Source organism: Helianthus annuus, chromosome 12 (genome assembly GCF_002127325.2).
Source record: "Helianthus annuus cultivar XRQ/B chromosome 12, HanXRQr2.0-SUNRISE, whole genome shotgun sequence".
Lineage (NCBI taxonomy): Eukaryota > Viridiplantae > Streptophyta > Magnoliopsida > Asterales > Asteraceae > Helianthus > Helianthus annuus.
The window spans coordinates 39,227,633-39,252,066 of record NC_035444.2 but is presented as its reverse complement, the minus strand read 5'-3'; the positions used below and the strand labels follow the sequence as shown (position 1 = coordinate 39,252,066).

General features: G+C 36.3%; 1 protein-coding gene, 3 long non-coding RNA genes and 1 other non-coding gene across 9 annotated transcripts; 3 read left to right on the top strand and 2 right to left on the bottom strand.

The window, feature by feature from the left end:
• Positions 1 to 383: 383 nt before the first annotated feature.
• Positions 384 to 4,207, bottom strand: LOC110896618. The gene is made up of 3 exons (XR_002568032.2): positions 3,489 to 4,207; positions 2,426 to 2,493; positions 384 to 594 (listed from the first exon to the last, which is right to left on the bottom strand). It is a non-coding gene; the product is annotated as an uncharacterized LOC110896618 (long non-coding RNA).
• Positions 4,208 to 5,565: 1,358 nt separating this feature from the next.
• LOC110896617 lies at positions 5,566 to 9,023 on the bottom strand. The gene is made up of 3 exons (XR_002568031.2): positions 8,671 to 9,023; positions 7,608 to 7,675; positions 5,566 to 5,776 (listed from the first exon to the last, which is right to left on the bottom strand). It is a non-coding gene; the product is annotated as an uncharacterized LOC110896617 (long non-coding RNA).
• Positions 9,024 to 15,116: 6,093 nt separating this feature from the next.
• Positions 15,117 to 17,158, top strand: LOC110894705. Its single transcript, XR_002566619.2, has 2 exons — positions 15,117 to 15,282; positions 16,853 to 17,158. It is a non-coding gene; the product is annotated as an uncharacterized LOC110894705 (long non-coding RNA).
• LOC118485328 lies at positions 15,633 to 15,698 on the top strand. The gene has a single exon (XR_004875630.1). It is a non-coding gene; the product is annotated as a small nucleolar RNA snoR101 (small nucleolar RNA).
• A 2,062-nt stretch (positions 17,159 to 19,220) lies between the features above and the next one.
• LOC110894704 (GTPase Der) lies at positions 19,221 to 24,344 on the top strand. Of its 5 annotated transcripts, none has more exons than XM_022141931.2 (12): positions 19,235 to 19,399; positions 19,974 to 20,100; positions 20,202 to 20,248; positions 20,528 to 20,736; positions 20,833 to 21,118; positions 21,991 to 22,215; positions 22,413 to 22,672; positions 22,752 to 22,957; positions 23,054 to 23,179; positions 23,268 to 23,441; positions 23,683 to 23,820; positions 23,901 to 24,344. In XM_022141931.2, the coding sequence occupies exons 4-12, from the start codon at positions 20,613 to 20,615 to the stop codon at positions 24,213 to 24,215; spliced, it is 1,854 nt and encodes a 617-aa protein (XP_021997623.1). In that variant the 5' UTR covers positions 19,235 to 19,399; positions 19,974 to 20,100; positions 20,202 to 20,248; positions 20,528 to 20,612; the 3' UTR covers positions 24,216 to 24,344. The 5 variants fall into 5 exon arrangements, with proteins under 5 accessions (XP_021997621.1, XP_021997623.1, XP_035836831.1 ...); XM_035980938.1 differs by having other exon boundaries at positions 20,199 to 20,248; XM_022141929.2 differs by lacking the exon at positions 19,974 to 20,100 and having other exon boundaries at positions 19,221 to 19,399.
• Positions 24,345 to 24,434: the final 90 nt, after the last annotated feature.

Sequence of the window (24,434 nt, the reverse complement as noted above, 5' to 3'; positions counted from 1 at the left end):
AACGCCTGGTTGTACTTACAAGGAATTTCTTGCTTGTAAACCATCTGAGTTTGCAGGCAATGAAGGAGCAACTGCGGCACTACGTTGGTTAGAGAAAACTGAGGCAGTAATTGCCATAAGTAAATGTGCTCAGGATGATCAGGTCATGTACGCGTCAAATCTTTTCAAAGAAGGAGCGCTAGAATGGTGGAATACGGTGTTACAATCAAAAGGAAGAAGGATGGCGTATGCTATGAACTGGGAAGAATTTAAGAGCTTGGTAGAAAGAAAATTCTGTCCCGAATATGAAAAAGAACAAATGACAAACAAATTTTTAACCCACCGAATGGTTGATGTATGTTACGCCCTAATTCGTATTTGTCAAAAGTCGCAGCGGAAACACGTACCATAAAATTTCTTTCACTATAAATACCTCAACTTATTTAAGATTTAACTTTAACACAGTTCTTTCTCATAAATCCATCATCCTCTTATTTACTAGTTAAAAACATAGCTTATGTTTACTACATTATGTACATCAACGTTTCCGTACAATCTCTCTAGTGACTCGATCTTCGATCTCCAATCCTTGGATATCCTCATGACTGGTACTACCTGCGCTCACCACATAAAATTTCACATCATTAGTACGCGTTATAAACATACAAGGTTTGTTCACGTTTACTTCTCGTTTCATTAACTCTTTATATCCCAGCGTTCCCATCCTGATCATATGATCCGTAGTGAGACTTCTTTGGTATTCCTGCGTTACACTTCATTCACCAAGCACGCAACTATTACCGTTAGTACTCAATTTCATTAGATGCATGCGTACATACCTTTCATACAAACTGATACATACCTTTACGGTCACAAATAGCAACTGTCCTACATACGTACCTACGTACGTACCTACGTACGTGCATACCTAATTACATCCATTCCTACCTACATACATACATACCTACATTCATACATACATACATACATACATACCTACATACATGCATACATATATACATACATACTTATTACCTGCCTTCACACAAACCTACATACGTGCATACCTTCGTGTATGGATCCTCTCGTGAGCCCATATTCATCTAAACGCATACGTACGTTCTACCTACCTACACACCAACATACATACATTTAAACGCAAAAGACATTCATACGTATATACCTTTCTTACATCTTTACATCCACGCATATGCTTATGCCTATCTTTATGCATACGTACATGCACCTCTACATACATACATACCCTTCCTACATCGTTACGTACATGCATACACTCGTACATATCTTTATACATGCATACATACACATTTACATACGTACATACTTTAACAAACACGTACTAGATCACGCGTACCTCTTACATAATCATACATCATTAACATGGGTCTTAGACTTAGCTTTATAGCCCATAAACATCTAAGGAACCATCAAAATCATGTTTGGAAAGTCCACCGTAGTCCACGGATATCAAACCGAAGCCCACGGTACATAAATTAACTTAAATAACAAGATTTCAGCTTTTGGGACTTGGGAAGGCCGTCGCCGACGCCCCTAGGGCCGTCGGCGACGGGCCTTGCATTTACCCGTAGCCCAAAAACCCGTAGACAGGTAATTAACCCGTCAGCACAAAAACTGGTTTTCTAGAGCCCGTCGGCGACGCCCCCATGCCCGTCGGCGACGCCCTCTAGATTTTGCATTTTTCTGCAGCTCCGTTTCGTCGTCCGTACGCACTAAAACGCGCATAACTTTTGAACCGTTTACCCGTTTAACCTCCCGTTTCTTCCTACATGCTTGTAAATTCATATTCTATCATATGAACTTAAAATCCCACATCCAGATTAAGGAAAATCTTAACTTACATGCATTCGGCTTATTATTATCTTCTAATTATTTGACCCGTTCGTGCATTTATTAACATAATCTGTTTATTTGACCTCAATCTCATATGAACTTAATAATTTCATTGACGCCTATCATAAAAGATTGATTTCTCGGATGTCTAGCGTTCTCTTAACCCGTTCTCGCTCAAAGGCTTATTTTGACCCGTTATGGGTAATTGTGCATTAATTGGTCTATGACATACAAAACCCTATACTACGCTTTCATACTTGACAAAGACATTACTTTAATCGAATAGCTCATTTCCAAACAACTTTTAAGGTCGTTTGCCCAATATACCTATCAAGGGCGTTTTTGTCAACTTACGCTATCCTTAACAACAAAAGATTTCCTTGCATAAGTAACCGATCCTACTACTTAACTACAAATCTTATTCACACATAACTTGCTTGGATCAAAACTAAGATCCGTTTAATACTTCATCGATATCATACAATTCATTTCTATTTGACTTCAATTACCCTATCTAATTAAATTGCATATAACTTTACATAAACAACTAAGAAGTGATTACGGAATCACTTACCTCATGCATCCGTGTTCATATTCGTTTCCTCGCCACTTCTTGACCCATTATCCATCCGTGCTTGATTCCTATACTTCCATGTCATCGAAATCACATTCTTATTAGCATATTCATTTGTACATGTTGACTATCATATCATTAGTTGTTTCTAACAAGCATAACCCATATAGTCATATCCATATCCGTTTGCCCTCATGTAGTTCATCATGTCATTACATATAACGTGTATTGATGTAACATGTAACATATGACTTCCTAATATCTTACCTTCACAACAAGAAGTTAAATTATGCTTCTTGTTCGTAGTTGACTTCCAGAAAGTCAACAATTCATCTTATTTAACTTTCGACTTATCATTTTATACCCGTATCATCATGATAGACTATACGGACGACACTATATACATTTTATCATACGATTGGTGTGCGTACCACCTTTTAAGCATAACACACAACTAATTCATGCACAATCTTCTAATTTCATACATAGTGCATCAAATCCTTCTACTAATCAACATGTAGTATTTAAAATCAAACATCAATAATATAAACATATTATCATTTTCATCATATCATCAAAACCCACTTCATGACTATTTTTCTAATCACTTACAAGTGATCAAATCTTAAGTTCTTCATAGTTTCTTCATGCTTTTGATATATGTACTACCTTGTAAGCATAGTGTACAACTAGTTCATGCATATCATTCTAATCTCATACACAATTCATCAATTTCTTCCTTCTAGTAAACACAAATCATACATGCATAACCATCAAACCTACAATTATCACATTTCTTCCAATCCTTCTAACAAGAATCCATCATACATAACATGATACATAAATTTTTGAACAAGAATTAGACCTAGATGAGATATCCATGCTATCATCTTCACCCCAACAATTGGGTTTCACCTTTAAACATCAAATTAAGTTAAATCATGCATAATTCATGTTCTATATGGTGATTTTAACACCTATACATGAACAATTTCATACCAATTCACGGATTAAGACATAACCCACTTCATACAACTTCATAAATCTAAATTTTGAGACATACCTCATGATCCCCTTGAGTAGGTGATCCTTAATTCATGTTTGGTTGTGAATTTGAGCTTCATTTGACTCCTCAATTTGATGATTGTGTTAGAACTAGGGTTTGGTTCATGGGGAGTTCCCCCTGATCGTTCTAGAACACACGAAATGTGTGTGTGCTTGTGTGGGTGTGTTTGTTACTTAAGACATAACTTTCCCCCTTGTTCATCTTTGGTCCCTCAAGTTTGTTCCCTTGTTTGCTTTGTTAAACATTTTATTACATTCCATCTTTTAATAGTTTTAACCATACATCTAAGTAGGTTAATTAGCCTAGTTGTTTATTTCTTGAGGTACCATATCACAGCATTTTAACGAATATAAATATTCGGGTTTTGGGGTGTTACAAATCTACCCCCCTTAAATAAGGTTTCGTCCCCGAAACCTTTCTCATTTCCTCTACACACACACACATTTATGTTTGGCTTAACACCCTCATCACATTCATAAGTAATCATCCTAACTCATTTCATAATTATTCATGTAATTGGCTTCTTCTTCTTAACAAGGCTGTACTTTTCATGGTATACTTTCATATAACGTTCTTATTTCCTTGACCGACTAGTAATAGTTCATCGTCCCTATATATTCAAACCTATATTAATGCTTACTTATAAAGGCATTCATTACATCCTTTTACGTTTTAAATCCGTCCCACGGATTTAAACGTAACATCCATACCCTTCATTCCTTCTATGTTTGAATCCATCAAGCGGTTTCAAACATGTCATTCTTACCTTTTCTTTCTTACATGTGTTTAACAAAAACTTAAAGTTTTACCTACCTTCAGCAACAAGGTTTTAAGGTTAGTCATCTTAGTTGTCGAATCATAATTACTTCATTTTAGTTCTATTCATATAGGAGCTTTCTTCTTTCTTACACATTCAACTACCCAAGTAAATGGGGTTCGGCATAAACGCTCTCAATAAGAGTTAAGCATACACATTCGACTACCCAAATAATTGGGTTTCGGCATAAACACTCTCAACGAGAGTTAAGCATACACATTCCACTACCCAAATAACTGGGTTTGGCATAAACACTCTCAACGAGAGTTAAGCATACATATTCCACTACCCAAATAACTGGGTTCGGCATAAACACTCTCAACGAGAGTTAAGCATACACATTCCACTACCAAAATAACTGGGTTTGGCATAAACACTCTCAACGAGAGTTAAGCATACATACTTCACTACCCAAATAACTGGGTCTTTCGCTTTTAATCATAACTTCTTCTTTCAATCCGTATAACGGATTAAGCTTCTAGCATTCATTAGAGTATTCAAAATTACCCGTTTAAAAACAGATGGTAGCTTATTCTTATTCGACTTGTTCGCTAGAACCGGTCGACTCGCATAACTTTTCATAACCTTCGTTAGCATAACCAAATCCGCAATGGATTTGCTTTTTTGCATTCGCTACAACATAGCGCCCACCTGCTACCCAGTTCTACCGGACATACCTGCAATAATTGCCACGGTCTCACGAACGTCATATGCTTCTTGCGTACTGGCCAGGTGCGCAATTCACACACTAGTTTCGTGCCTTCGTGTAATCATCGCCTTATGCCCGAGAAAAGGGTTTCAGTTTCGTGCATATTTCTAAAACTTCCCCAAGACCACATCATTGTCTTTCGTTTAATAATTACCCTCCCAAGGAGACCCCTTCCTTTTTTCTTTTGACATCGGTACTCATACATGTTAGTAGTGTGTACCTGGGGTTAGTTTGCCTATTTGCACCTTTGCCCGCCTTAGCGTTCATCCTATTCTGCATTCCCGGATCATCCTCTTCAAACTCTTAAGCTTACCTTGCACATAACATACTATTAGTTTCCTTCAAATACATAATCTAATACATACTTACATTTGCTTTTGCATTTAGGCCTCGATCGAGTCTTGGATTGTACGGGTTCTTGATTACGAGAGCACACTGGTTTGAGTTCAAGCATTTACCTTCTATTACTTGATTCTCTCAAACCAGGGCTCTGATACCAACTTGTTACGCCCTAATTCGTATTTGTCAAAAGTCGCAGCGGAAACACGTACCATAAAATTTCTTTCACTATAAATACCTCAACTTATTTAAGATTTAACTTTAACACAGTTCTTTCTCATAAATCCATCATCCTCTTATTTACTAGTTAAAAACATAGCTTATGTTTACTACATTATGTACATCAACGTTTCCGTACAATCTCTCTAGTGACTCGATCTTCGATCTCCAATCCTTGGATATCCTCATGACTGGTACTACCTGCGCTCACCACATAAAATTTCACATCATTAGTACGCGTTATAAACATACAAGGTTTGTTCACGTTTACTTCTCGTTTCATTAACTCTTTATATCCCAGCGTTCCCATCCTGATCATATGATCCGTAGTGAGACTTCTTTGGTATTCCTGCGTTACACTTCATTCACCAAGCACGCAACTATTACCGTTAGTACTCAATTTCATTAGATGCATGCGTACATACCTTTCATACAAACTGATACATACCTTTACGGTCACAAATAGCAACTGTCCTACATACGTACCTACGTACGTACCTACGTACGTGCATACCTAATTACATCCATTCCTACCTACATACATACATACCTACATTCATACATACATACATACATACATACCTACATACATGCATACATATATACATACATACTTATTACCTGCCTTCACACAAACCTACATACGTGCATACCTTCGTGTATGGATCCTCTCGTGAGCCCATATTCATCTAAACGCATACGTACGTTCTACCTACCTACACACCAACATACATACATTTAAACGCAAAAGACATTCATACGTATATACCTTTCTTACATCTTTACATCCACGCATATGCTTATGCCTATCTTTATGCATACGTACATGCACCTCTACATACATACATACCCTTCCTACATCGTTACGTACATGCATACACTCGTACATATCTTTATACATGCATACATACACATTTACATACGTACATACTTTAACAAACACGTACTAGATCACGCGTACCTCTTACATAATCATACATCATTAACATGGGTCTTAGACTTAGCTTTATAGCCCATAAACATCTAAGGAACCATCAAAATCATGTTTGGAAAGTCCACCGTAGTCCACGGATATCAAACCGAAGCCCACGGTACATAAATTAACTTAAATAACAAGATTTCAGCTTTTGGGACTTGGGAAGGCCGTCGCCGACGCCCCTAGGGCCGTCGGCGACGGGCCTTGCATTTACCCGTAGCCCAAAAACCCGTAGACAGGTAATTAACCCGTCAGCACAAAAACTGGTTTTCTAGAGCCCGTCGGCGACGCCCCCATGCCCGTCGGCGACGCCCTCTAGATTTTGCATTTTTCTGCAGCTCCGTTTCGTCGTCCGTACGCACTAAAACGCGCATAACTTTTGAACCGTTTACCCGTTTAACCTCCCGTTTCTTCCTACATGCTTGTAAATTCATATTCTATCATATGAACTTAAAATCCCACATCCAGATTAAGGAAAATCTTAACTTACATGCATTCGGCTTATTATTATCTTCTAATTATTTGACCCGTTCGTGCATTTATTAACATAATCTGTTTATTTGACCTCAATCTCATATGAACTTAATAATTTCATTGACGCCTATCATAAAAGATTGATTTCTCGGATGTCTAGCGTTCTCTTAACCCGTTCTCGCTCAAAGGCTTATTTTGACCCGTTATGGGTAATTGTGCATTAATTGGTCTATGACATACAAAACCCTATACTACGCTTTCATACTTGACAAAGACATTACTTTAATCGAATAGCTCATTTCCAAACAACTTTTAAGGTCGTTTGCCCAATATACCTATCAAGGGCGTTTTTGTCAACTTACGCTATCCTTAACAACAAAAGATTTCCTTGCATAAGTAACCGATCCTACTACTTAACTACAAATCTTATTCACACATAACTTGCTCGGATCAAAACTAAGATCCGTTTAATACTTCATCGATATCATACAATTCATTTCTATTTGACTTCAATTACCCTATCTAATTAAATTGCATATAACTTTACATAAACAACTAAGAAGTGATTACGGAATCACTTACCTCATGCATCCGTGTTCATATTCGTTTCCTCGCCACTTCTTGACCCATTATCCATCCGTGCTTGATTCCTATACTTCCATGTCATCGAAATCACATTCTTATTAGCATATTCATTTGTACATGTTGACTATCATATCATTAGTTGTTTCTAACAAGCATAACCCATATAGTCATATCCATATCCGTTTGCCCTCATGTAGTTCATCATGTCATTACATATAACGTGTATTGATGTAACATGTAACATATGACTTCCTAATATCTTACCTTCACAACAAGAAGTTAAATTATGCTTCTTGTTCGTAGTTGACTTCCAGAAAGTCAACAATTCATCTTATTTAACTTTCGACTTATCATTTTATACCCGTATCATCATGATAGACTATACGGACGACACTATATACATTTTATCATACGATTGGTGTGCGTACCACCTTTTAAGCATAACACACAACTAATTCATGCACAATCTTCTAATTTCATACATAGTGCATCAAATCCTTCTACTAATCAACATGTAGTATTTAAAATCAAACATCAATAATATAAACATATTATCATTTTCATCATATCATCAAAACCCACTTCATGACTATTTTTCTAATCACTTACAAGTGATCAAATCTTAAGTTCTTCATAGTTTCTTCATGCTTTTGATATATGTACTACCTTGTAAGCATAGTGTACAACTAGTTCATGCATATCATTCTAATCTCATACACAATTCATCAATTTCTTCCTTCTAGTAAACACAAATCATACATGCATAACCATCAAACCTACAATTATCACATTTCTTCCAATCCTTCTAACAAGAATCCATCATACATAACATGATACATAAATTTTTGAACAAGAATTAGACCTAGATGAGATATCCATGCTATCATCTTCACCCCAACAATTGGGTTTCACCTTTAAACATCAAATTAAGTTAAATCATGCATAATTCATGTTCTATATGGTGATTTTAACACCTATACATGAACAATTTCATACCAATTCACGGATTAAGACATAACCCACTTCATACAACTTCATAAATCTAAATTTTGAGACATACCTCATGATCCCCTTGAGTAGGTGATCCTTAATTCATGTTTGGTTGTGAATTTGAGCTTCATTTGACTCCTCAATTTGATGATTGTGTTAGAACTAGGGTTTGGTTCATGGGGAGTTCCCCCTGATCGTTCTAGAACACACGAAATGTGTGTGTGCTTGTGTGGGTGTGTTTGTTACTTAAGACATAACTTTCCCCCTTGTTCATCTTTGGTCCCTCAAGTTTGTTCCCTTGTTTGCTTTGTTAAACATTTTATTACATTCCATCTTTTAATAGTTTTAACCATACATCTAAGTAGGTTAATTAGCCTAGTTGTTTATTTCTTGAGGTACCATATCACAGCATTTTAACGAATATAAATATTCGGGTTTTGGGGTGTTACAATGTAGATTGTCGAAAGTATACTACGACATTCTTCGAGTATGCTCGAGTAGTACCAACCCTGGCTTCGCCAGAGCCAGTACTTATTTCTCGATATATTTGGGGATTGATTTCTGAAATCCGTAACATCGTCAAGGCTGCGAAACCTCGCACGATTGATGATGCGGTAGATTTAGCCAATACTCTGACTGACGAACTAGTACGGACAAGAGAAGAAAATAGAAGGAAGGAAGTAGCCCAAAAGATTACCCAGGTAATCCGTTCGGATAACCATAACGATTTTAAGAAAGGAGGGAATGGGCAATCTTCTACTAGTTCATTTTGCAATTTTTGCAAAAGAAAGCATTTTGGAAGATGCAAAGGATACTGCAATTTTTGCAAAATTCCGGGGCATCAGGAAGAAGACTGCAGAAGGAAGAAATTTTCAGTTTGTTACAACTGTGGAGAAACTGGACATCTTAGGCCAAATTGTCCAAAACTGAACAAACCGTCTGACACTAAAGCCAAACCTGCAGAAGAAGCAAAAAGGAATGCAAGAGCCTTTCAATTGACTGCTCAGGAAACAGAGCTCATTCCAGATGTAATAGCCGGTACGTCCTAGGTTACAACGTTTATACAAAAAGTATTAACTGATTCTGATGCACACCAAAGTTTTATAAATACTTCATTCTGTCAAACTCTTAACTTAGACAAATCTTTACAGTCAAAACATGCAAAATATAACTCTCAGGTCATATAATTCTTCGCTAACCTAATTCCTATGAAATTAGCCGAGTTTGATGTTGTATTAGAAATAGATTGGTTAGTAGCCAACCCTACTCGAATTCTCTGTGATAAGAACTTTATAGAAAATCCAGGTAACCACCGGAGAAGTATTTATGATTATAGGAAATAAACCACGTAAGGTCACATGATGAATCATGAAGATATTCACTTAGATCCTGCTAAGATAGCAATGGAAGAGTTCGCAATCTTTAAATGGAAAGTAAGTATTTTGTAAATTTATCCGGATACTATAGGCAGTTTATTAAGGATTCTTTTAAATAGGTATATCCTTAACTAAGTTAACACAGTTAATTCTAAATAAGAACCCAAACAAAAAGAAGCCTCTAGCTAGCCTTACCAGAAGGAACAAAAGATTTTAAAGTATACGGTAATGCTTCAAAGTTAAAATTTGGATATATGGTAATGCGACACAAAAAGGTAATTGTGTATGCATCAAGGCAATCGCAAAAGCACGAAGAAAGCCTTACCACTTGTAAGCCAAAAAAAAAAAAAAATTAGAAACCACAAGTTATCCTTAAGATTAGGAAACAATATCTAAGCAAGTTTACTATCCATATGGGTCATAAGAATTTAAGATACATATTTGAGCAACAAGAATTAAACATGAGGAAAAAGGGAAATCCTCGGTGATTACAACTGTGATATTCAGTATCACGAAGGAAAGGCTGAAGACGGTTAGAAGAACTATACAAATAATAAACAAAAACCGTCGAAGTTCGAGTTGGAGACAAAATGCTATTGAAAGTATTTCCTTGGAAAGGAATTTATAAATTCGGTAAGAGAAGAAGCTAAGTCTCTTATACGTAGGACCATTACCAGTAATCCAACGCATAGGACCAGTAGCTTATCAATTACAACTACCAGAAGAATTAGCAGGAGTACATGATGTGTTTCATATATCCAATCTCAAGAAATGCCTATCAGACGAATCCCTGGTAAGTACCTCTTCAAGATATAGAGGTAAATGAAAAGCTAAAATTCATAAAGAAAATCCTACAAATAGAAAATCGGAAGATTAAGTTCTCAAACACAAACGACTAGTACTAGTAAAAGTCAAATAGGAATCCAGGAAAGGACCAGAGTACACTTGGGTACTGAAATCAAAGATAAAGTGAAAGCACCCTCATCTATTTCAGTGAATCTCGAGGACGAGATTTTTCTTAAGGTGGGGAGGATGTAACAACTGTCACTAAAATCCCTAATTAGGATGGTAATTAGCTATTAAGAAAACCCTAATTGAGACACCCAAGTGATTCTACGCAAAACCCTAAAATTTTCAGAATTTTCAGAATCAGGATCAGGGCCCCTAAAACTCAGGGGGGGATAAACCCTAGCCAACGATTATCTTCATAACTATCTGTAAAAATCGAATTTTAGGAAACTGACAACACAGCAAGCCTACATGCACGAAGGGCTACTCTATGAAAGTAGGGTGGTCACTCGCGTAGCGCGACGCCTATAGGGGTACCCCCTCGCGCTACGCGACGGCGTCAAATTTCCAGTATAAATAGAGGAGTTTGGCACTTGATTTCCTGCGTTGGTTCGACGGTAAAATTCAATTTGTACGTCCAGATATCGTCGAAATACTACAAAAACCCACATAATCTCGAAGTTCTGCCGCAATAACAGGGTAATTACTCGATCGCTATTACGATTCAGTTTCCGGAATCAATACATTCAAAGAATGTCTAAGTGCTGCCCACACTGGGCTATGCTTTGTCGTTTGTCGGTAATCCGATAAATGAGTTGAAGCATTGTACTTTGTCGTTGTCGATAATTCGATAATGAGTTGAAGTACTATACTTTGTCGTTTGTCATTTTGATAAATGAGTTGAAGTATTGCACTTGGTCATTCATTGCGAGTATTTGATCTCGGGAAATTATCGTAACTGCTGTATTGATCACTAATCCTGTTTTGTGGGCATTATTGCTAAATTAGAAATAATCAAGGCTAATCAGTAGGCTTATACACTGCTCGTTAAATCTGCAAAGTGAGTCATTCTTCTTTTTATCAACTGTTTTACAATACTCCAAATTATTTTCAAAAGTGTTATAATTACAGGGACTAAGTCGTGGATATCTTGATTTATTGGTTAGTGGGGTATTGTGCACATTACTATTTCTCTCAGTTAGGTTCATTGACCTACTAGGGAGAAACGTCACTATTAGAGTTCATTGACCTAATAGTGGTATGACCATCGTCACCATTGTGACTTGTCACCATTGTGACAGAAAGCCAGATAAAAAAATAAGATATGAACCATTGTAATCGCTCTTATGCTGTAATTTATAACTATGGGTCATTTCCTAAAAACTGAATGAACTCACTCAGTATTTCCCCGCTGACAAAACCTTTTTCAAACATGTTTCAGGTAATCTGTTATGAGCAAAGAAAAGTGCCAGGAAGCACTACCAGCTTAGAAAAGTGGCTCAGTGTAAATAAATAAAGAAACATGTTTTGGAAAATAAAGATTTCCATGGAAATCACATTATTGTAAATTACTGGGTTTTATCCCTAAATTATGTAATGAGCAGTTTTAAATACTAAAGATCCTGTTTTAAAAAGACTTCCGCTGTCGCCTAAATTAAATACCACGGGATTTCTGTCCCGCGGCTCCTGAAACGGGTCAAACCGGGTCGGGGGCCGTGACACGTGATAAAGCCCCTAGGGGCTTTATACCAAACCACACAGCCTTAGAATCGACATAATGGGCATAAGAGCACCCACATTGTCGTTAATGTGGCGCGGTCCCAAATTTCCGGACTTGAGGTGTGACACCCCGCAAAAATGTTCAACAACACTAGCTTCTTCAATGACTGCATGCTAAATTTTCAGGATGAAAATTCTTTCAACTTGGGGATAATGTGACATCCCGAAAAAACAAGTAACTTCCTGAGTCGATTTCTTGTATATTTTATAAAACACGAACTTTGGTTTCTCTTATATCCGTGTATATTGTAACGTGTGTGTATGTATATAAATAAATGTCTTAACTTGAAATATTCATATTACGGAACTTGAACTCGTTACATCAGATAATCTAAACCCGCGTATTACGAGGCCCAAATCCGTGCACACCTTTTTGCAGCCCAACCGAAGCAGGCCCAAACCGCCCACCCACAACCCCTCCTTTGCGTCATGAGCAGCCCAAACACACCCCCTTGTCCTCGGTCGAACCCCAAAACACAAAGCCCATGTTTTCTTTTTTATCCTATACGCATACATGTGTGTGTATGTTCAGTATTCAAAAAAAAAAGTTAAATTCCATTTTAGTCCCTGTGGTTTGGGCCAATTTACCAGTTTAGTCCAAAGGTTTCATTTTTAACCTGTGGGTCCAAAAAGGTTTCACAGTTGCCATTTTAGTCCACTGGGTTAACTTCATCCATTTTTTCTGTTAACGAGAAAGCCAATTCGGTCATTTTATATGGCTGAATTGCCCTTCTAGTTAACAGAAATACATATAAAATGACCGAATTGGCCTTCTCGTTAACAGAAAAAATGGATGAAGTTAACCCAGTGGACTAAAATGGCAACTGTGAAACCTTTTTTGGACCCACAGGTTAAAAATGAAACATTTGGACTAAACTGGCAAAATGGCCCAAACCACAGGGACTAAAATGGCATTTAACTAAAAAAAACACGAACCAAACCCTACTCCCTCCCTTGGTGTGTGCGAATGCAGAGAACAACCCCCCCTCCTCCCCAGTAGATCGCTCCCTCTCTCTCTAGTCCCCTAGTTCTTTGATTCAAGGTTAGTGTGTTATCATGTGTTTTGATTTTAGTTTCTCAGATGTTCTTGGCTGTGTTTTTGTATGATGATTATATTTGGTGTTCATGAGAATAATCATAATCTAGGGCTTGCTAGAAATCATGCTTTCAGTGTTTTTTGATCATATAATTACATGTTTAGTAACTAGGGTTTTGTGTGATTATAGCGTTATGAGGATTTCTTGTGAAATTGAAATGCTAGGGTTTTATTTGATTATTGAGTATGATGTTGAACATGATAAATATGCTATAAACAACTATAAACCTGCTGTGAATCATGTTTTTGGTGTCTCGGATACATTAGTTAGTCGTTTGCATAAGTGGGTAATTGAAAACAGTTCTGTCGAAATATACAGCCAACTTCTGTTGGCTGAAACCGGGTCATAACATATCGAAAACTGAGTTTTCTGGAGTCCACAAAGTAGAGTTTCGAAATACGGTTCAAACGGCGCTGGAATCGTAATTTTATGACGTCGTTTACTATTTTAAATGGAATTTTTTGTTACAGTGCGCTGGGCTGTCCATTTTCTGATGAAATTTAAATTGTAGAAAATATGAGAGTAAAATTAAGTTTTCCAACTGGAATCACCTCGTTTGGAGACTCGGTGATTTTTAAATAAAATAAACGGTGGGCAGGGGTATGAATCGTAACGATTCAGACTACTGCCCATTGCTCAAAATTTTTTGAAAAATCTGTAAACAATTAGACTTTGAAAATTTTATAGAAACACGTCGAGACCTTTCCACATGTCGTGTATTTTTTGGGGAATTTATCATGACCTGTTACTATTTTATAAAACCCCGAAAACAGCCCAGCTTTGAGTATTAAAGCTGAAACGTATTAAGTCTGAACTTACAACCAAGGTTTAAAAGAACGGAAACGAGTTTTGAGGTGTTTTCCCTTCGCCTCACGAGGCGTAAGCCTCGAGGCGTAAGCCCGAGGCGGAATTAAAAAATAAATATAAAAATTATATATCTTATAAAAATAATAATACTAACTAAATTCATCATCAACTTCATCAAAATGATCAAAAACACAAATAAAAAAGACATAAATTGCTTGAAATTGACACAAAAATTCAAAAACATAAAAAACAAGTAGCAAACCCCCCTGAGGCGCAGCCTTTTTAGCGCCTCAGCCCCTCTGAGGCGCACGTACAACATAAACCACCTGAGGCGCGCCTTAGAATCGTTTTTTGGGCGTTTCGCCTCGAGGCGCGCCTTGAGGCGCATGCCTCAGCCGTTTTTTAAAACTATGCTTACAACGGAATCAAAAACGGTAAACCAGAAAAATAGGAACGAACCACTGAACTCGTTCAAAGCTACAACTCAATAAAAACCCTACCTATTAAGTGCAGTGGGCTCAGCCCTTATTGAAATAAACCCAAACATAAAATAAGCCCATCATCCTGACCCATTTAAAATTTTGCTTACAATTGGACATACCCATCCAAAGCCTCTAAGAATTATACTCAACCCAAAACAACCCATATTCTTTTATTTACAGCCCAAATTTATACCATTGGGTCAGGATTGTCAGGCCTAGTTCTGATTAACTAAAATCCATACGCCAGTACGATATAAATGGTCGCACCCTACCTTTCTTTCTTCTTTCTTTCTTTCACTATCCGCCGTCATTAGGGTTTTACTCAACGCCTTCAAAAGTGGTCAAATTCATGGTAAGATCGATGTACATCTATATCCATTTCATTATCAACACTTGCTTTGATGAAACCTATGCTTTGTTTTCTAGAATTAATGGCTCCAAATTGTAATTCTGCTCGCACATTGAACCTTTACAGGAATTTGGGGATAATAGTTGGAATGAAAAGTCTTCAGTATTTCGTTCGATTATGCACACATTTCATCAATTCATTCCAACTATTATGATACCTATTAATTTGTGCGAGATAATTACGAATTTGAAATAGTGTTTTACGAATTTGTGGTTTACCAACTGTCAAAGAATGTTGAGTATAAGTGAAAAGGGGGGATATGATAAGGTGCAACATAACATATTGCAAATGATGGCTTACACTTGATCTCTGAATAACAACAGGTAAGTACTGTTGACAACATTCATATTGCTGATGCAACTTATTTTGCACCTGCCCTTTTCTCACTATGCTCTACTCACTTCTATGTTACTTTACCCGTCTAAAAAATACTACTACATGCTTCAAGCTATGCAGTTAATGAGGTAAAATATCGGATATCGGTCAAGGACCGATATTTGAAATATAGGTTATCTCGGTGAGATATCGGTGGGATATCGGTAATTTTAATATAATGCAGAATTTATATATATATATAGCAATTTAACACCAATTTCAGTGATATATCGGTCAAATATCGATGATATATCGGTTATATCGGTCAAATATTGGTGATATATCGGTCAAATATCACTCAACATCGCCGATAATATCGGTACCGATATTTTGACCGATATTTGACACCGATATTTTACTAAGGGACCGATATGACCGATATATCACCGATATTAACTGCATGGGCTTCAAGTAAAAAGTAATAGCTTCAATGGCGAAGCTTGAAAATTTCAACGGGTCGGAAGTCACCGGACCTAAAAATTCTATATAAGTAAAAAAAATTATAAAACCGCAGGGTCAAAAACGTATATACCTAAAAAATTCTATACGAAACGTACATACATAACATTACTGAGCGAAAAGTTCGGGGGGTCGGGCCCCCGCCTCCTTGAAAGCTGCGCCTCTGAATACATTTACATACATGTATCAATAATCAGTTACATTCAAATGATCACATTATTTTCAGTTGAAAACATACTCATTTTTTAAATGGTTTACAAAATCTACACCTTTTGTCCACCACAACACACCTTATAATACAAGCCATTTGGTTTTTGTTAATAAAGTATGTTATTATGTTTTTTTGCAATGTAGAGTGTGTTAATTATTAGTTAAAGCCTCTTATTAAACTACCAGGCTATTATGATTTAGAATAGAAACCAGCTTTTTTTATAAATAACATTGCAAACTTGTTAATTTGCCAGTGTTAAGCCTGACAAAATAACAGGAGGGCCGTATGGGACTATGGGTTGGTGTCGCATTGGGTTTAGGTTAAAGCGCAAAATCAGTTTGGGTCAAAATGAACTGTTGTTGAAAATTATTAAATTGGTTCGGGTTAAAACAAGTTTTTACTAGTTGAGATGTTTTACAATATTATATTTGTAAAATGCCAAAATACCAAATTACAAACAAACGGCAGGTAAACGGCAAAAAGTTACCGATCCTACTAAAAATGAAGCGACTCTATGGGCATGCCGGATGAGGTGAATGCCAATGTCTTTGGTGGATTTGTAGGGGGCAGAACTCACAAGGGCAAGAGAAAAGCCATATGGTGTAGAAAACTGTTGGTTCATTGAAACTTAGTAAGGAAAATATGTAAAACTGGTTTTTTATGTATTAGTTTTGTCGAAGCAACTTAAATATTGAAACTTGCTATTAAGTAAGTTCTTGTGTCTTGTAATTCACCTCATTGCAAGTGTACATATGATGTTTTTAGTTTTGAGGATTTGGGTTCCATGGTATAACTATAGATATGAAAACTTCTTTGTAACAATTAAAATCTCAAGACTGATTTTCATGATATAACTGCAGTTGAATACAATGGGTAAGTTTATAAATGTATACGTTATATAAGAAATTTGTTTTATGTCTTAGGAAAACACATATATAACAATTTTAAATACCAGTTTAAACATATTTTATATATCTACAAAGAGCATGGAGAGGAATAGTATCAGACAGCTGTCTAGCACTTCCCCATTGGTCCAGTCAAATTATAATTTTGTCTCGTTTAAATTTACAGTTTTGCTATTGGTTTTGTTTTTTCTTCTCCTAACCAAATCACGATTTTGCCCTCAACTCAAATTTACAATTTTACCATTGTTTTTGTTTTTTTCCCTATCAAATTACGATTTTTCCTCCGGTGTAAAACTCGTTTTAGTGTTTTTTTAATAAAAACTATGGTAGTATTTTGTTTTAATTGTTTGGCTTGATATAATTTTTATTAGTGCCAAGCGTTAGTTTATCCATCGTTTTTTTTTTTTTTTTTGCAAAAGTATGGTGGTGTTTTGTTTTAATTGGTTGACTCGATATAATTTTTTTTTGAGATCGTGTTATGAGTAGTATGTACAAGTAACCGAAACATAGACGCACATGTTATGAGAGAGAAATATTCGGCTTAGTGTCCCACAACACGGGCGTGACAAAAACTAGTTGAAAATACAAACATTAGTTTCTTTATTATAAAAAATACATAACCCTTGATCCAAGTTGTCTTGTAACAATATATAGTTTTTAACAATATATAGGAGACACTACAAACAAAACAAAATCTTCTAATTGTCAAAGACTCTAGTGCCATATCCTAAGATGAAAGTGTTATATCATATATTCTTATCCAAGTTTGTTCATGATCAATGTTACATGCACTGGACGTGATAAGATAAAAGTGTGCAAAAACTTGTCGTGTTATTTTAATTAGAGGTGTTTAAAAACCGTTGAAACCCACCAAACCTTCCAAACAAGCTAGTTGACTAGTTTGAGATTTAAACAGTTCGGGTTTTGTGGTTTGGCTATTTAATAGTCCTATCCGATTTGAAACTTGAAATCGACTGCAAATCAAACATACATTTAACCTTCAGTACACGTGCACGCATACTCATATACAGAGGTATGATCAAATACACAATACTCTTAACCTACGAAACATAGCAGTGGCGAATCTAGCTCAAAAATTCAGTGGTATCCCAAAGTCTTTTTGAGATCAGAGGTATCCTTTGTATAAAAAAAAAAAGTTACACTACGGAAACAGTACGGAGACGGGGTTGAGGGTAGCCGTGCTACCCATCCTAGTACATTAATCCGTCCATGAAACATAGTGTACCCGAATTAAAGAGGAAAAATGCTTGATTTTATTGTATACTTTTTAAAAAAAATTTATGTCGTATAAAAAGTTATGCACTTTTAAATTTAATGAGAGAACTAATAAATTGACTCAATTACCCTCGCCCATAAAAATCTAATGCGCCATGTAGTCTTCTCATTGCTTCCTACGCTTTTTAGGTTAAGAATAGTGTATACAGAAACCAAGCCCTATATATCATCGAATCCTTATATATCATTGAAATACGTGTATACCTATTGTTATTAACTATCTTTTAAATTTAAAACTCTTAATTCAATCTCCTGATTTTAGTACAATTAAATTAATTGTGAATGTAAATAACTGTTAAATTACAAAAACTTCAGGGACTCTTTATGTAGTTCACTTTATGGCGCAACAATAAATGTGCGGCATGAACAGCCACTACAATTTCTATATGTATGAATTGGTTTGATCTGTAAACACAATTACAAACCTGTTCTGGTGGCTAAATCATTCGCATACAACACACCAGAGTGTCTAAATCATTTGCAGGTTTCAGGGCCGGCCCATGGGCAGCTAACTCAAGCTAGGGCTTTAGGCCACATGTTTTATAGGGCCTCTGGCCAAAAATATTTTTATATAGCCTGTATTGCATTGTGGGCTTTTAAACAAGGGAGTGGGCTTGGCCGCTAGGTATAATAATTGGGAACGCTTGAAGGACAGAAGGAAACACATCGCGTGATTCTGGGGAACGACAGAAGATTATCTAGGGCAACTAATCGGCAAAGGAAACAAAGCATGAAGGCTGAAGCGACTGCCAATAGAAGTTGGTCTGTTGTGCTTTGCAATCAAAATTGTCAATGGAAGCTTTTCTGTTTGAAGGTACATTGTTATGCTTTTCTGTTTGATAATCTTTTCCGTAGGTTTTTCGATTATTTTGTTTGATAAACCAAGCCTGGTTGATAGTTATTTCTGACTGCTGATTTTATAGAGAAGTGTTTGACTTGAAGGTAGGCTATTATATGTTTTTTTTTTTTTTTTTTTTTTTAATTCAAAAATCTTCAGAGATGGTGTTTGATATAGCAATAAACATAGCTGAAGTAATTTGCAGTTGTACATATATTGCTATCCAGAAATCTTTCTTTTGTTTAGATTCCAATTAAAACCCAAATGCACATGCTAAGCAAAGATAACATTATCATTTGTATTTTGATGTAAGAACCACTTTTTAATTTATTTTGATGCTCATGTTATGTTTCCGTTTGAGCATCATTTGGCTGAAAAGTCACAAAATGATGGTTATGTTATCTGTAAAAAATAAACTCTTTAGGTCCTTCGAAACCAATATGCAGGCTTTTCTTTGTTATTGACAGCGAACTAGCATTACCAGAACTACAAAAGTTATCTAATGTATTAGTATTGCATACTTATGATATCAATGTATCAATAATCACAGGATACTTTGTACACATGCTCTAATAATGATCTCAAGTTATTTTCCCTATTGTATAACTTTTCAACGGAATGGCCCCATTTTTACACTTTGCTTTAGGCCTCTAAAATGATTGAGCCGGCCCTCACAGGTTTGATTCTCGTTTGTACTCACTTGGTATGAAGATGCACATCAAGTGTTTGATAAAATGCTTCAACTAAATTTCTGATCTGGGTTAATTGATTTTAGCAGATTGTGGTGCAGATATTCAAGTTATCTTAAACATTGAGTTATTACAGGTAACTCTATTTCATTGAATTATCACAAATTGCATTCAAGTTATCCTTCATTATTTTTATGTCTTTTTTTTTTCTTGAAAGATGCTCAACTATTAATTATTGTATGCATATGTCTTAAGAATAGTAGTTATATGTATACAGGGTAGGGATCCTAAAAGAAATGCACCCTATTTGAGAAACTTGAGAAACATTCGCTATAGATATTTAGATAATAAAGAACTTATCTTTTGATTTATTCATAATTAGTTGACTGAATAGTGTTAATTCGTCTTCTTTCAGCTTGTATTCAGGATCCATTTTGCAACCAATATATAGGAGACTTACACGCAACATTCGTTACTCATTACAAACTATTATTTATCTGATGTCTCTTGCGTGGCTTCATGCTCTTTCGTGCCGGAAGACCCGTATCACTACTCTTCTACAAAAGAATTTGATCCACCACTGCGTTAAAAGTAAAGGTTCTACAGGTTTACAGTTCAATAAAGGTATTATACATGTGTCAGAATCATGCTTATGAAGTTTGATTGTTTTTAAGAATAGGAAAACGTGACTTTAACTTGCTAATACTTTTTCAATGCTAGGATCTCTGCTTCGTAGTAAATGCTTACCGTCAGGTGGCATTAGAACAACGTTATTAGGTTTCGATACTTTCAACATAGTTTCACACTTCCATCATTCTACTCTCGAATATAGAAGATGGTTCTCTACCATTCCAGCTCAGGATGATGTATGCGATGATGCCGGAGACTTTGATGCAAAGCTTGAAACTGGAAAACCTATTGAGTTCAGCAAAGTAGATACACACTTGCTTCCAACTGTACTTCTCATTGGCCGCCCCAATGTTGGCAAATCCGCATTGTTTAATCGGTTAGCTATTCTAATATATGTCTTTTACAGTTATATTAGAGGTGATTTACCTTGTCAGACATGTTGGGTAACTTGCCAAAACAAGTTTGGGTAAAACGATCATCATTTTTTGTATGGGCCAAAAAGGTTAGGTTGACCTGAATAGTATACTTTTCCAATAAAATGATTTAGGAGGTTTTACACAATTAACATATACTTTGGACACCTTTCAGCCTGTTTGACCCATTTTAATTTAAGCTACTTTTTTTCGTTAAATCGTCACCCAAATCAGACCATTTGTAAGTCACTGGGCTAAAATTGCCACCTTTAAGTTATATACTTGTATACATATTTTCATACACATACACGATGTGTGTAGGGGTGCAAATGAGCCGAGCCGAGCCGAGCCCGAGCTCGACCAGACTCGAGCTCGAGCTCGTTTAACATATGAAAGGTCGAGCTCGAGCTCGGCTCAGGCTCGACTCATTTAGTATTTATTAATTAATTTGTATTAATTATAATTATAATTAAACATATAATTTAGTTATTTTTTATATTTATATAGATGGTATTTATTATTATATAAATATATGTTTCATATATTAATAAAAAATATATAAACAGAAAGCTCGTTTAGGCTCGCGAACCGGCTTGAGCTCGATAAGCGAAGCTCGGGCTCGGGCTCGTTTACTAAATGAGCTTGTTTATAGGCTCGCGCTTGAGCTCGTTTAAGCTCGGCTCGTTTGAGCTTTTTTTCGAGTCGAGCTCGAGTAGCTCGCGAGTAGCTCGGCTCGTTTGCACCCCTTGATGTGTGTTTGTCACAGTTTATTTATCTGTTTTTATTTTTTGTATCTAATATCGTTATATTTGGTTGATGTGGATATGGTATTTAGTTTGATTAGAAGAAGAGAGGCACTTGTGTACAACACTCCTAATGATCATGTGACTAGAGACATACGAGAAGGGATTGCGAAATTGGGTGACTTGCGATTTAAAGTGTTGGATTCAGCTGGCTTAGAGGCTGAGGCTTCATCTGGTTCTGTTCTTGGTAGGACTGCAGAAATGACAGCAAACGTGTTGAGAAGGTGTAAATTCGCATTATTTCTTATTGATGCAAGGTTAGTTTTATCTTCATCACTTGTTCATGCTCATATCTTCTTATGTGCACTAGATTTTGACATAGAAACAAAATAAATCCGTGCAGTTGCTTAATGCATGATATATAGATTTAATAAATAAATATTCCTGAACGTGTTTCGGCCGGTACACAATTGCCACATAGGCACCTCTAATAATTTGTTTATGTGATGGCTAGAGACGGGTTGCAGCCCATGGATTTGGATGTCGGAAAGTGGCTAAGAAAGCATGCTCCTGAAATTAAAATTATTACGGTAATGAATAAAGCTGAATCACTTGATGATGGTTTTGGGTCTTTTATTTCTGCTGCTAGTGAAGCCTGTACGTTGGGATTCGGAGATCCTGTTGCTCTCTCAGCTGAAACTGGTTTAGGGATGAATGATTTATATGAAGTTCTTAGGCCATTGCTTGAACAACATATGCTTCAAACTGTAGACGGTAAGAATATTTTACGAACCCCTAACATTCAGAAAAAAAATAATATTTTATTCATATTTGTTGCTATTTTGCAACTCAGAAGGTGCGGATGAAACTAATGAAGAGTGTGAAGAGGAGTCAAAGCTACCACTGCAGTTAGCATTTGTGGGCCGGCCTAATGTTGGCAAGTCAACCTTGTTGAATGCAATTCTGCAGGAAGAGCGTGTTTTAGTGGGCCCGGAGGCAGGCTTAACAAGAGATTCTGTCAGAGTTGAGTTTAAATTCGAAGGAAGAACCATCTACATGGTAATTTAAATTTCTAAATTATCATCATATTACCTCAATGATGGATTACATTTGCATTCTGTTATTTTTTTTAATTAATATTTGGCTGTTTTTTAGGTGGACACAGCAGGTTGGTTGCAGAGAACAAAGTCGGAGAAAGGAGCATCATCTTTGAGCATTGTTCAGTCCAGGAAAAACTTGATGAGGGCTCATGTTGTTGCTTTGGTCCTTGATGGGCAAGAGGTTGGTCAAACACTTTTTTTATAGATAATTATGCATTAATTGGTCCAGGAAAGTCTCAATATTCCTAATGCGTTTGTATGAAAACTAGGTTTCAAAAGCTAGAAAAAGCTTGACACATGATGAAGTAGTGATAGCAAGACGAGCTATAGAAGAAGGGCGGGGTTTGGTTGTGATTGTGAATAAAATGGATCTTCTTGAACAAAGATTATATGATCGGGTTGTTAAAGCTGTCCCTCAAGAAATTCAAACAATCATCCCCCAGGTTAGTTGCTATTTTGCAGAGTAGATGTTCCAAATTGGGTTGGTTGAGAGGTACGATACTTACATTTTACCAATCGAGTAAAAAGACGCCAAATTGATATGCATTACCCATGAGTAAATAAGTCTAAACCGCCACCACTAAGAAAAATGGATAAATCACTAATTTGGGACAAAGTTATATCGTTTTCCATGTTTAGATGTATATACGCCCGAATTCTTTAGGTTAAGAAACATGTTGACAGGTGACAGGGATCCCAGTTGTCTTCGTTTCAGCATTAGAAGGGAAAGGCAGAATAGAGGTAATGCAGCATGTCATTGAGACATACAAAAAGTGGTGTTTGAGGTTATCAACTGCTCGCCTTAACCGTTGGCTACGCAAGGTTATTGTTATTATTATTATTGTTGAACCTAGACCCTAAAGCCACGATGAAAAGGTCTGAGTAAACGTTGTTTGTTTCAGGTAATGAGTAGACATTCTTGGAAGGATCTAGCAGCTCAGCCCAAGGTGAAGTATTTTACACAAGTGAAAGCCAGACCGCCCACTTTTGTGGCCTTTGTTAGCGGAAAGACTAGACTTTCAGACACAGACTTGAGGTTCTTAACAAGATCTTTGAAGGAGGACTTTGATATGGGTGGGATCCCTGTTCGTATATTGCAACGAACAGTTGTCAAAAATGTCCCTGGCAGTAACAAGACTAATAAAAAGTATGCCGGGAAACTTGCTGCGGGAGAGACGTCTGATAAGAGGATACTCACAGTCGACACAACAACATAAGATATGTTGTTTTGGTTGTACGCTACTAGTAGAAATTAGTGTCAAAGATAGGTGGATTATGCCATTATGGTGGTGTATTTGCCAAAATCGTAGTGTTGTGATTGCAATATTACCCCTGTTACCACTTTGTTTCTTGGCTTTCAAAAAAAAAAAAAAAAAAGATTCATGTGGTATTAAATTATCTTAATTATTATCACTTTTTCATAAATCGGTTCCAAC